At 42.4% G+C, this 12,689-nt stretch overlaps 2 protein-coding genes across 2 annotated transcripts; one reads left to right on the top strand and one right to left on the bottom strand.

Annotated features, from left to right (window-relative positions):
• The first annotated feature begins 799 nt into the window (after positions 1 to 799).
• On the top strand, positions 800 to 6,057 carry LOC139435728 (uncharacterized protein C17orf114). The gene is made up of 3 exons (XM_071206567.1): positions 800 to 984; positions 4,994 to 5,089; positions 5,184 to 6,057. Exons 2-3 carry the CDS (start codon positions 5,005 to 5,007, stop codon positions 5,354 to 5,356), a joined length of 258 nt encoding a protein of 85 aa, XP_071062668.1. The 5' UTR covers positions 800 to 984; positions 4,994 to 5,004; the 3' UTR covers positions 5,357 to 6,057.
• A 1,283-nt stretch (positions 6,058 to 7,340) lies between these two features.
• mettl3 (methyltransferase like 3) lies at positions 7,341 to 12,664 on the bottom strand. The gene is made up of 11 exons (XM_034106078.2): positions 12,419 to 12,664; positions 10,818 to 11,005; positions 10,279 to 10,725; positions 10,015 to 10,190; positions 9,289 to 9,502; positions 9,020 to 9,207; positions 8,636 to 8,674; positions 8,096 to 8,204; positions 7,845 to 7,910; positions 7,634 to 7,746; positions 7,341 to 7,540 (listed from the first exon to the last, which is right to left on the bottom strand). Exons 1-11 carry the CDS (start codon positions 12,516 to 12,518, stop codon positions 7,429 to 7,431), a joined length of 1,752 nt encoding a protein of 583 aa, XP_033961969.1. The 5' UTR covers positions 12,519 to 12,664; the 3' UTR covers positions 7,341 to 7,428.
• Between the last annotated feature and the right edge of the window lie 25 nt (positions 12,665 to 12,689).

Consider the following 12,689-nt stretch of genomic DNA (forward strand, 5'->3'; position numbering starts at 1 on the left):
GAAGGTCGCGGGGACGTTTTGTTTGTGGTTAAATAAAAAACACTTATAGAAATCTAACTTTTGTTGAGTTTTTAATTATTTAAGTATTACATGTTCAATTATGTCCACGTTTTTATTGAGAAAACTGTTTGTACATAAAGTATTTACCTTGCGGTATTTAGTTTTCGCTGATTTGGAAGTAAACATAGGCTACTCTTTAATTGCATATTCCCCAAAAAAATAAAATATGAAAGTGTTAATATCCCTTAGCTTCATTCATACGTAAAATGCAGCTAAAATGCAAAAAGCAGACCTTTTAAAAAAACACTTAAATATAAAAAATACGTTTAAAATAAAGGGGGAGGTTATGAATATTTAATAAATAAAATAATAATCTACCAGTGCCGGGAATAAATTCCCCACAGTTGATGGGACATCTGACCTAGTGAATAGGTCATGTGACAACAGCTTCATCAGTGATGATGATGAATACACTTGAACAGATTAAAGTCTTTTGTTTAATGGTGATTACATCTTGTTGAAATTGTCTAGAAGGTCATATGAGCTATTTTTGGAGTCATTTTGACCTGTGTGCATCCCTCAGGGCAAGTTATTTATACACAGGAAGCTATTTCTGATAAAAGTTTCTGTTATCTGTATCAACAAATATGTGAAGAGGCAAAACAGTGCGACGCATGCAGGAGGAAATATGTGTGATGATGGGTGAGGAGGGAGGCAGCAATCGAGGAAAGGAGAGGAGGGAGTTTAGAGGGGAGGGGAGGCGTGTTCACTCCCTGCATGCTCCGGGGATTAGCTATTTAAAGTTCAGTCTCTCCGCGCCACGGAGACCTTTCCATTCTGCAAACAAGGACGCACAGATCAGAGCGCATTTGGATGAAGGAAGCGAATGAAAAGGCGCAGATGAAGTGAGGATAGTCGTGTTGCAACAAGGAAACATCACTAGTGTCCATTTTCCAACCACTTTCTGCACGTCTGTTTCACCAGGTAGGTCACATAGGGTATTTATAAGACCTTTCAAGCTCTGTTGACGCAAAATAAAGGGATATATAATACTAGTTGCACGCCTCTGTTATCAAAACAGCTTAAGGGCTGGTGTTTTGGAGGTGTGTCAGGAGTATCATAAAGAAGCCACAGAGCCTTTTGTAGTGGAAACTGTTTGTTAAAAACACTTGTCAAGCCTCATTGTGCACATCTGAATGCGCACCCATTATTCTCCTTAACTGCATGTCTGTCAGTTTAATTGGCTGATTCGCCCGAAAAAACGGGATTTTACCTTTAAAAAAATTCATTAAAAAATCTTCTGGCTTTACATGGCAAGTAAAAAGGCAGGGAAAAAAAATGTTTCGACTTTATATACTTCAATGGTGTAAACAACAACCGTCTTTGATAGTTTAATTAGGAAGTGGGTGAGATAAGTGACGCGTAGCGCTCTAGATGAAAACTCGGATTAGCCTGTCTGGCGCTTCTTAAAGTGCAATTATCAAAGTTAAACAGAACAACAAATAACAGAACTAGTGGTGGAGCTTCGTTTCTCATATTCAACAGTGTAGAAAAATCCTCTATCCCAGGTTAGGGACTGACGCCAAATTATCAGTGGGGTCAGAAAATGTGGAAGATATAGTATTTTTTTCTTGGGACGAAAGGATAATCGAACTTTTGGTTGGAAGTAGAAAATGGTCTTTTATGTGTTCTGTCTGTAATCCAGACTTTTGGTCGTGTCCACGATTTAAAATATGTATTATGCAAATTTGTAACGGACTGACTGATAGATTAAACCTTCTATTGACTGTTTAATACTATCATTTACTGTCATCTCCTCACTCGTTTTAACAACTTATTTTGTAGCAAAAGGCATTAAAACAAGCATTATCTAGTCTGTTCCAGGGCATATTTTGGCCTGTTTTGTGCTAATGTTCTAGTTTCCTGCAATATGAACTCAGTTACACTACTAAACATGTGTTACCCATTATAGTGGCATGTTACATTGGAGTGATAATCTGAGAGAACCCTAGCATTTGTTTTAACAAAGTTAACAATAAGTTTTACTCCCAATAACTGCCTGAATAACTTTCATAAACTCCCTACAAGAGAGAACACCACCTCAAAAGCTGCTTCATCCATTGGCTGTGATGAATATAAATAAATGAGGATTGTAAAATGCTATTAATGGACACACTTGGGCAGGTATACATGCACAAATGTAGAGTTTGCGTCATTCTCACTGGCAGGCTTGCATGAGTGGGCAGTGACACAAGACTGCACTTTTGTTTTCATAAAACCCCAGGGACCGACTGAGTGGAGAAGTGGAGCTGTGGGGAGATTATTATCACATTACTGTAACAGAGCTCTGCTGCTTGCTTTAGCATTGTTTACAAGAGCAGATAAGGGGCTGAGTGTGGACTGTGTGAGGTTTAGGAAGGGAGAGAATGCAGGGATCACGCTGGGGTAAACGCGTGTAAGTCGCTTAACTCTCCCTGCCACATGCACAAACATGCACTCCAGAATATGGGAACCTCAAGCAAAAAGCCACTTGCTAATGTTTCGCAGAAGGATTGCACAATTCTCAGCTTCATCAGGGAGCTGATTGAGCAAGTGAAACCGGATTATTCAGGTGCTGCAGGCTGGAGCCATCAGAGAAAAACATAAAGAAATGGGGTCAAGGAACAGCTTTAGACCCCTTCCTTCGCCACCTCTCCCCTCTGGTGAAAGCTATTGCCTCTGCCTTCTGAGTAGTGAGCGCGGTTTTGCCATCTGAGGTTGTTTTTCTCCTCCAGGCTGCCAGCCCCCCACAGCCAATCATGCTCTGGGGCCAACATTCCTCCCCACTGACCAGAGACTTAATGCTGTGTGTTTTGGTGAGCTCTAATTTATGAGAAAAAGGTGGCAGAGTTATTTATACGTAAAGCATTTAGGGCGTAATAGGAGAAGTCTGTTGACTGTCTTTCCTTCAGATTGTGCTATACTGTGAGTTCTCATTTCACACACAGAACCTTTTAATTGACCTCACAATAATGGATTCACTGTGTCTGTAAATGGGATAGGGTTTCACGGACACACCTGAGTCAAAAGGAGAAGGGTGGTGCATTAGATGGTAAATAATTGGATGAGAATGCACTGAAATTAGAGATGACACTTATAGGAAACAACCCTCCTCTGTGGCTTGTTTTCAAAATGCTCTGTGACACTGTGTGTGTGTGTGTGTGTGTGTGTGTGTGTGTGTGTGTGTGTGTGTGTGTGTGTGTGTGTGTGTGTGTGTGTGTGTGTGTGTGTGTGTGTGTGTGTGTGTGTGTGTGTGAGAGCTGTCACGTCTCCATGAAACTGACTCACTGAGTGAAGCAGCATGAGAAATCGGCAGTACATTTAGAACAGAAAACACTGCCGAACACTGTGATCTCCGGTGTGTTGCAATGGCCGTTTAGTGTTTGACGTCAGATCTCCAAATCTTATCTGTGATTAATGAACAATGGCAGTCAGTGCTTTATCACTCTAAGGGGGGTTTGTTTCAAACGCTATGTCTCCTCGTGGTCATTTCCCTTCCCTTTTCAGTCATTAAAATGGATTCTTAGTTCATTTGTAAATCTTTTAGTTATTATGCGTCTCCTAGTATTTGTTTCGCATCTATTTGTGGTTGGTTTATGTCTAATTTGTCGTTTTTAACCACTTTGTAGTTATAGTTTTTGTAATTTTCTTGCATTTATTTGTTTTTATTCTTTTTGTAGTTGTTTTGGGTCACATTGTAGTCATTTTTAGTTTCGTGTCCTTTTTCTTATTCTGCATAATATCTTTTCGGTGTTTTTAATTCTTTGTGGTCGTCTTGCAAGCAACGCAGCTGTTTCTGTGGCTATTGACGTGTGACCATGTTAAAGTTATACAAGTTTGATAGTTAGAAAGACAACTCTTCTTTTACCCCAAAGCCCAATTACAAACAGCAGATTTACACCTTTCACTTCTCAATATTAATTCTCAGGGAAATGATAAACCGAAATGAACTCCAACCCCTGAATAGAAAGCACAACTGCTGCCTGAGAGAGGGGAGGGAAGTTCAGAAACAAATGCTTATAGACTAATTCAAATGAAAACAATAGCAGGAGGCTGTTAGTCATATCTTGCATACATCATACGACCTCTATGTAATCCGGCTGTCAGCAGAGGGTTAATAACGTCTCCGTCGCTCATTGACGTCCTGTTCCAGGATTAAGCAGCGTGTCGGATCGTGCTCGCGCTGTAAACACTGACTGATTGGCTCGTCCCTGGGACACCGCGGCATTCATTGATAATGTCACTTTAGGATATCCCGTCGCTTAGGGGCAGGATCATGATGCCATTAAACTGTGACCTGGTGATGACACAGGGAGCGTCAGATGGCTTGGGCACTCAGACATGCTTAAATGGCAGCTATAGAAGAAGTGAGCATCACGGGAAAAACATTGGGTTTAGCAAACTTTTTACATGATATTTCAAAGCAAGTTTCTGACCAGGGGTGTTCAAACTGTTTTCAGAGGGTTTCATTTATTTTGTTAGCAGCTCATTCCTTAAAACAGAAGCCTCAGATTGATTATAATAAGAGGATATATCAAATCAAATCAAGTTTTATTTATATAGCCTACCAAAGTGCTGTACATATAATAAAATTAGCCTAGAGACACTTTACAGCAAATACAACAACACAGATTGTTCAGAATATCAGTATGAGAAAAACGACACCCTCTGTCCTTATAGGAAGAGTGTATATCAAGCTTGCCATGTAAATAAGTTATTGGGCTTTTTTAACAACTAACATTTGTTTTCAGCTTTAATTGACTGAATTTATTTGAAAAGTGGGCCTCTTAACACATTTAGCTGAGGGCCGATTCAAAATGGCTCGCGGCCGATTCAAAATCGTAGTTTGGACACCCCTGGTTTAGACTGTCATTCTCAAAGGGGACTTCTTGCATTAAAACAACCATATCGTAAATGTTTGCTCCATTTGTTTGATCTCTCTTACTCTCTCCAGACTTCTCTACGATGGGTGTGAAGATGCTGCAGTGTTTTCCTTTCTACAGACGCTGTAAAGAGCGCTGCAAGGGAAAGGACTGCCCTCCAGCAGAAGGTGAGGAACCGCTACATATAGACCAAATGAACAGCCATTTTGTGATATTAAACCATGAAAAAGCCTCACTCTCTATCTATCTTCCTCGCCTCAGTTCCCATCGAGGAGATGAAGCCCCGCCTGTGCTCCTCGACTTCCTGCGGCAGCGACAGCGAAGGAGCGGGAAACCTGAGTCGGAGCTCCCAGATTTATTTCTCCACCAAGGCCAGGCTGTCTTTTCGACACCAGCTGGACAGCAACATCAACGCAGTGGACGCCACCTACTGAGGAGGACAGAGCGCCGCAGAGGAGATAAAAGGGACTCCAGTTGTTCCGTCTCCCATTCATGCCAGACGACCGATAGCTGAACAAGCGCATCTACCGTCACCTTTAGAAAGCTGTGCACAGCCACAGTTTGCATGTAACCCCTCTTTGCTCGCTGCCAACAAAGAACTCTCGATGACTTGAACAAGGGACCGGAGAACAGATGGGAACAGACTTGGGTTTCATATCTTTGCATTAAGATCTGTCACTAAGCAGAGTGTTGAGCTCTGACAGACATGATACTGATGAGAGAGAAGACATCAGAGAGACTCGTTTACAGCATTCACAACCAGAAAGTGTACCACTTCTTTTTTACTCTTTGACCCTTTTTTGATTCACTTTGTTGTAAAAACTGCAGATTTCAGATTTTTCATTTAACTTTTGAAAGCAATTGCATTTATTTTTTCACTAATGTTTGGCTTAAGCTCACTAATTTTTTTTCTTTCACTGTTTTATTATCAAAAGAAAAACCTCCTGGTTGCATTTGACAATTTTCTTCCTACAGTTTTCCTGTATTTGTCGAACATTAACCGTAAGCGCTAATCATAAAATGAAATTTAACATATATCCCTTGATTAATAAGCCATTTTCCGTTTTTTAAATCTCCAGTACGTCAAAAGATAAGTATCTATATTCTTTAATAAAAAACAATAACTAAAAATGTACACTACAAATGTCCTCTTGTTTTTTTATGATGAATGTCAATGTCATATTTTGCAGCAGACAGTACACATATGATGGAACAGGGTATATGCAGGAATCCTGAAGTCAAGTTTAATACCTTTAAGACCTTTTTTAAGACCCCTTCCATACATTTTAAGACCTCATCGCAACTTGGAGTTCTAACCGGTTACATTGGCGACACACTTTACCTCACATTTACTATATTGATTGTAAGATAGCACAACTAAACAGAGTGCAGACAGACTACTGAAGCCTCCTCTCCACATGAACTTCAACCTCTCTGTGAAGGTCAGGTTTAATGCAGCATGCTGCTTTGCTGCTTCTGTACTCTGTGCTCTTTCATTCCAGTGAAACTCATCAGAAACCATTATAAACCGGTATTTGACCAATAAACAAAACAATTGACAAAACGTTGAACTATGAAATATATTAAACTTTGGTGAGCTTCAGCGGGGTAATGCCATATAGGAGCTCCCTCACAAATACCCAGGGGTTAAATTGGACTGGGGCTGTCCGGGGCTAAGCCCGGCACATAGGACGATGCTCTGACGTCATCACCCTCACACATTTGTCATATGTTTACAAAAAACGATATATATAGACTTTTCTCGTTCTTAATATAGACTAGATTTAGGGTCGATATGTGTTGTTGACCTTAATTTAAAATAGCAGATCTCTGTGACCGGATATAGTTTGGCTTAGACCCCGGCCCCACGAGGACGCATACAGTAAAACGCATACGCAAACGCAAAAAAGTCTTCCGTTCACACGCATTCGCTTCATTAACGTGTCCGTTCACACTAGACCGCTGGAAAGGCTGTAGTACATATGCCAGGCCTGTAAGTAGCGCTGCTGCCGCCACAAAATACACCAAAAGCAGCGAAGAAGACCCTGGAGCATGGTTGTCCTTCTGTTTATTCTCCGGCGTGTTCTCCTGCTGTATATCTCTCAGGTAGCACCAGCAGATAAACCCCCCCCCACACACAGAGCGGAGCAAGGCAACGAAACTTAAAATAAGAAGCAGCATTTTATGGCACGCTATGCATGGGGCCACCTTGAGGGGGTTTCCCGACATGTTGTTTCAGTCAATTAAAGGGTGTTTCATGTTGTCGTTGCTGTGGACCTTCTTAATACCTTGGAAAATTCCGTTTAATACTTTTTAATAGCCTTCATTTTCGCTAAATTGATTTATCAACTTTTAATACTTTTTAAGACCCCGCGGACACCCTGTGGAAACATTGCTCCAAAATGAACAGACAATGCATCTTGTTGACAACATTTATTTACGAAATGAGTGTATAAAAAAACAAAACAGCATACAGACAAACTTCCACCAGACCTGTGACCACTGACTACATGTTTTTGGGTTTGGAGATGACGCCGTCCGGGTAGCAGCTCTTAAACCGCGCCACGACGTCGGGATCGAGAAGGTGAATGCCGTCGAGCTGGTTTCCAAGAGTTACCCTAGGAGAGGAGGAGGAGGAGGAGGACAAACGGTAAATCAGTATGCAAATCGTGAAGTTAGATACTCTGCCAGATTACATGAGGGTGTGTTACCAGTTGGGCTGGACGTTGTGGGGTCGCCCGAAAAGCTCGATCTTCCTCGTGCCGGGAGAGAGTCTCTCTATCATGCCGTAGATCTCGTCTGGTTTGTGACTGGTGGAGCGGACCTGGAAAAGAAAAGTCAGAATATAAATCAACTGAGGTCAATTTTACAGGCTGGAGAAAATCATTACAACAGTCAGTATGAGAGGAGATGTTTATTTACCTCTGCCACAATGACGTCGCAGTCCAAACCGCGGTTAAATCCCTGAGGGGTTCCCTTCACGCCCACCTGAAGAGAAACAAATGTGTTTTTACTTTTCAGACATTTTTAACTATGGGACTTATTTACCAAGAAGGAACATGCCGAGAGTTAGAAACCCCTGGAGGAAAGATTCTTCAAGCTGAGCTTCAGTGTTTGACAGAAGCAGATCAACAGATTGTAAGATAAATAAGAACAGAGGACGAAAAACACACCAGACAATGCTCCTTCCCGTGGTTCAGCCAATGGCCTGTCCTCCCTGTGCGGATGATTCTCTGAAGCTGGTTGGTCTTCACCCAGATGATTTCGTCAACTCGATCGTAGCTGACATATGCAAAAAAGCACGTGAATAAAAAAGCAGCAGCAAGCTTTGATGGTACAATTTAAGCACTTTAAAAAAACATTTCAAGACTCTGGAATCCTTTATCATCACTTCTAAATTGTTACTATGAATGCAATTGCGAAAAATCAAAGTTAACAGCAGACTTTTCTAGCTATGAGTAAAACGAGTAAAACACACCTTGTCCTTTAAACAAATGTCCTTTTTCAAACCATCAATGGTGTCGATGAACATAGTGCATTTAAATAATAACAGTTAGCATCTAGCGACTCAATGAGACAACAAACAAATATGATAACGGAATCAATTCATGTTTTTCACAACCTTAAGATAACGGATAAGATTGAGCATTTCCTAAACTTCAACATTTAAATGTTGTCCTTAATGTCGGTGTCCTTAAGAAAGGAAGACTTACCCCCACAGACTGAGACACTCTCTGCCCAGCTCCATCGCCCTTGAGAGAGGAGAAGACGTGCAGATGATGAGTTGGAGTAGACACAATTTGATCTGGATAAATGTTTTTCAATGTCGAAAAACTGTAGAAAAAAAGACTTTGTGGACTACGTATTGTAAGACATGATAAATCCCACTTGTACTCGTAAATGTGGTGGAGAAAGGCGTTTTGGGGCGGGGAAACTTTCACAATGGGAATATCCTACAGCTTTTTGTCGGCTAGCATTAAAAAAAGATGATGTATTGTTTCCAGGGGTAAAAGCTGAAGACCAGAATAAAAGGGGTTTCGACCAGGTGAGTTAGCGTTTAGTTCAAGGACATCACGACACTCGAGGATCCTGGCTACCTGCCGGTGACCCAGAGGAAGAGGAAGCCGTCGTCCTGCAGCAGGGGGATGTGGAGCTTCCTCATCTCGTCGTCAGTGAGCGTCCCGTAGGGCAGCTCCATGTGGATGTCCCACGGGGGGTCGGCCATCACCACGGCAAACTTCCCGAGGATGGAGACGTCCAAGAAGCGGATATCGCAGCAGATCCACTGCACAAAGAAACACAATCTCTGTTAATCCTGCTATCCTCACCCCATCTTCCTCCCTCATCCCACCTCTCTCTTCCTCACCTGCGAGGGGAACAGTTTGCCCTCGGAGTTGTCGGCGTCCCCTCCACACAGGCCCAGCTCCGTGCTTCCACCCTGGAGCCCCATGAGCCCCCCCTCTGTCTCTGGAGGGCTGTCGATCTCATAGTGGACGTATTTGCAGGTGTCCATGTGGAAGCACGTGTTGAGGAAGGAGCAGTCGCCCAGGCTCTCGTCCGTGTGCTTGTTGATGATGCGACTGTGGAGAAAACATGCGTCACAAAGTAAACTGGCTGCATAAACAGTCTTTTCATATGACTTCCGGTTGGATCAAACAGCCATAAAAACGCACAAAAATGTAAACACAGGAAAGAAAATATAAATATTTGACCCTGCGCAAATGTCAGCAAAGTTTTAAATCAGAACTTTGCAATTTCTATCCCAAACTTTCTTAATCGGAATCTACTTGTGAATGCTTAAACAAGGTATCAGTTTGTTTAATAGGCTTTAAATATAGACCTTTATTGACTTTATAAACATCAGGCAAGTAAGGTGTTTCTAATACAAGTAGTATGTTAAACCTTGATTATAGTGACCTCTCCAGGCCAATAAGAGTACTTCTCTTGTAGAAAATACAAGTTGGCAGGTGGTAGTAAAGAGATGAAAAACAGCTGAATGCTTTGAACAGAATCCTGATAAAAGGATTGTATCACACGTGGTGACATGAATAGATATGAGAAAGGTGTTTATAGTATGCAGAGGAACACTGACCGGAAGTGTAACTTGGTGCAGGGCTGCGGTGTGTCTCCGGAGCGCCCACACTCCTCTTTGGTCCCGTGGTCGCAGAACTCTTGGACCTGGGCTCGGCCGCGTGACCGGAACTTTTCCACGATGGACTGCTCCTTCGCTGTGCTGGCATTCAGCAGCTCCAGAATCTCTCTGCTCACCTACACAAAAAACCCCACAACATATCAGCAATCAAACTTCTAGGTATATATTTAACTCTACAATGATTCTGGTAACTCTAAGAGACACCTTCTTGCTCTGCTGCTCTTTAGTTGACTGTTGGTTCAGGAGGCTCTCTATCTCCATGTCCAAGTGAGACGACTGGCTTTTACTGTTCCGGCCCTTCTTGTCGGCCCCGCTTCCTGAGGCCGAGGGCCCCGCCTGCTGTGTGGAGGCCGCCGGCGTCACCGAGCTGAAGGCGGAGTGCGGAGGAGAAGTCGAGCGCTGAAGGGCGGGCGACAGACCGGGAGTTCTTTTGTGGTGCGTTGGATCCTCTGTTTTCCTCTTGACTCCCGGTCGCTGGGCTCCAGCCCCCGTCCCGATCATAGCCCATAGCTTTGTGTGGTCCACTGACACCACGATGGAAGGAGAGGAAGCTGAAGAGGCCGAGGCGGGCTGACGGACCTCGATGAGCTCCTGAGCCGAGAATTTAAGCAGGAGACTCTGGATGCTCCCATGACTGACTGTGGATTCAGACTGTAAAAACAGAATAATTAAAAGCATGAAGTTGTTTATATGATACAGAACTAAACCTATTTTCACAAGCATTGCTTTACTTAGAGACTCACACTGAGTTCATTTGTGATGGCGAGGGAGTCTGTTGGCATTGGAAGACTGAGATCAGAGAGATACGCCAGCAGCCTCTTCTCCAGCTCAGGGTCCGGTGGTCTCTCCGTCTCCTCCTGAGAGGGGGGGGCAGCTGGCGGAGCCGGGCTGTCACTCCTGGCTGTGGAACCTTCCGCACTGGTTCCACTGTCTGGTGGAGACAACATCACATTCTTACTTACAGACATTTTGTATGTGTACTGGAAAAAGGTTTTAAGATAATTTAGTTATCTTATATTCACAGTCTGACATAACTGAGTCAACTAGTCGATTAGTAGATCTACAGAAAAAGTATTGCTAAATATGGAGAATTACAGCTTTTTCTGTTATACATAATATTCATTATTTGTGGGTTTAAGACAGACATTTAAAAAGACATCACCTTAAACAGGTCAAACTAGTATGGACATGTTTCCCTATTTTCTGTAATTATTTTTGACGAAAAGGTAAGTCCATTAATCTAATATATAATCAATAATGAATTGAATCGTTAGTTGCAGCCCTAAATACAGAGCCTGCCCGACCCATTAAGCGACCGCTTAGGGCCCCGCAGCCACTAAGGGGCCCCCTAGCAACAAACAAAAAAAAGATCTCAGTGCACCGTAGCCGTGATGAGTATGTTTAATTAATTGTGTTAATATGCCTAGATTGCCTACTCTCAAAGTCATGCATTATATTATTGAGTCAATAATATAATACATTAACCGTGCTTTACGGCAGGATTGTAATTTCCCGTGTTCAGTGAATGCAACAGAGGCAAGACACCAGACCAACCAGAGAGTTGAATGGAAATAAACTGTCTTGTTGGCTGACAGGTACCTATCCTGTGAGCTGTGACAATGTTTAAAATAAACTGTCAGTCGGACTCAGAGTTTTTGAAGATGGACATAAGAAAACTTTTTCTTAAAAAATACGAAGATTCTCAAGTGGTGGCTCACACAAAATACAACAACCCCAGAGCCACAGGTAAACAAGGTATATAAATGTCAGTAAACTTCCAAGTTATGCGAACATGTAAGCAAAGCATAAATTACAGCTACGTTGACGTTACTTTGAATCGCGGGGGTAAGCTAAAGTAGCAAGTAGCTATAGCTAGCCAGATATATTAAATGAACACTTGAATCGTACACTGTTTGCGTGTGTTTCTGTAAAAACCAATTGGTGCAATTTGTACATGTGACACGTTTAATATCAGTATAACTTATTAGAGAATAGCTTTGCACCAACGTAGCATAGTTACTGCTCTTGTTGTCAAAAAGTATTTTAAGTATATGTATTATGTATATACAGTATGCATGTATTGTTTGCAGGAGCGCAGTCGTGGTTTTGAAATCTGAAAAAAGTGTCCTCGACACTTTTGTTTAACAAACTCTGCAACAAGGACATTTTAAGAAGGTATTGTAGCCTCGCTAAACAAAACATGCACATTGTTGTTTATCATGGACCATTTATAGACTATAATTAGTTAACTTGTTGGAAAAATACTCAATCGATGACCCAATAACAAACACAATGTGTATGTGCAGCCCGGGGCCAGTACAGAGGCTCCGTGGTGAGATCTTACCGGAGGACAGCGCCGTGTCTTTCCGCCGCCGTTGCAGCCTCTCCCGCAGAGAGTCCAGCTGCTTCTTGTGCGCCTGGATGCTGCTCCATGTGTCCGACATCACCAGCAGAAGCCAACGATATTAAATGCACCGATACCTGTCACAATGAACAGTGTTTAGACTAAAGTTGGAGCACTGGCCCGCCTTGTTGCGAGCGAATAATGTATGGTCCAAGGCGGGAAAGTGTCGTACCAGCAACGTGAGTGAGAAACGTTCCGGCAGTCAATATTG

Source organism: Pseudochaenichthys georgianus, chromosome 18, assembly GCF_902827115.2.
Source record: "Pseudochaenichthys georgianus chromosome 18, fPseGeo1.2, whole genome shotgun sequence".
Classification (NCBI taxonomy): Eukaryota; Metazoa; Chordata; class Actinopteri; order Perciformes; family Channichthyidae; genus Pseudochaenichthys; species Pseudochaenichthys georgianus.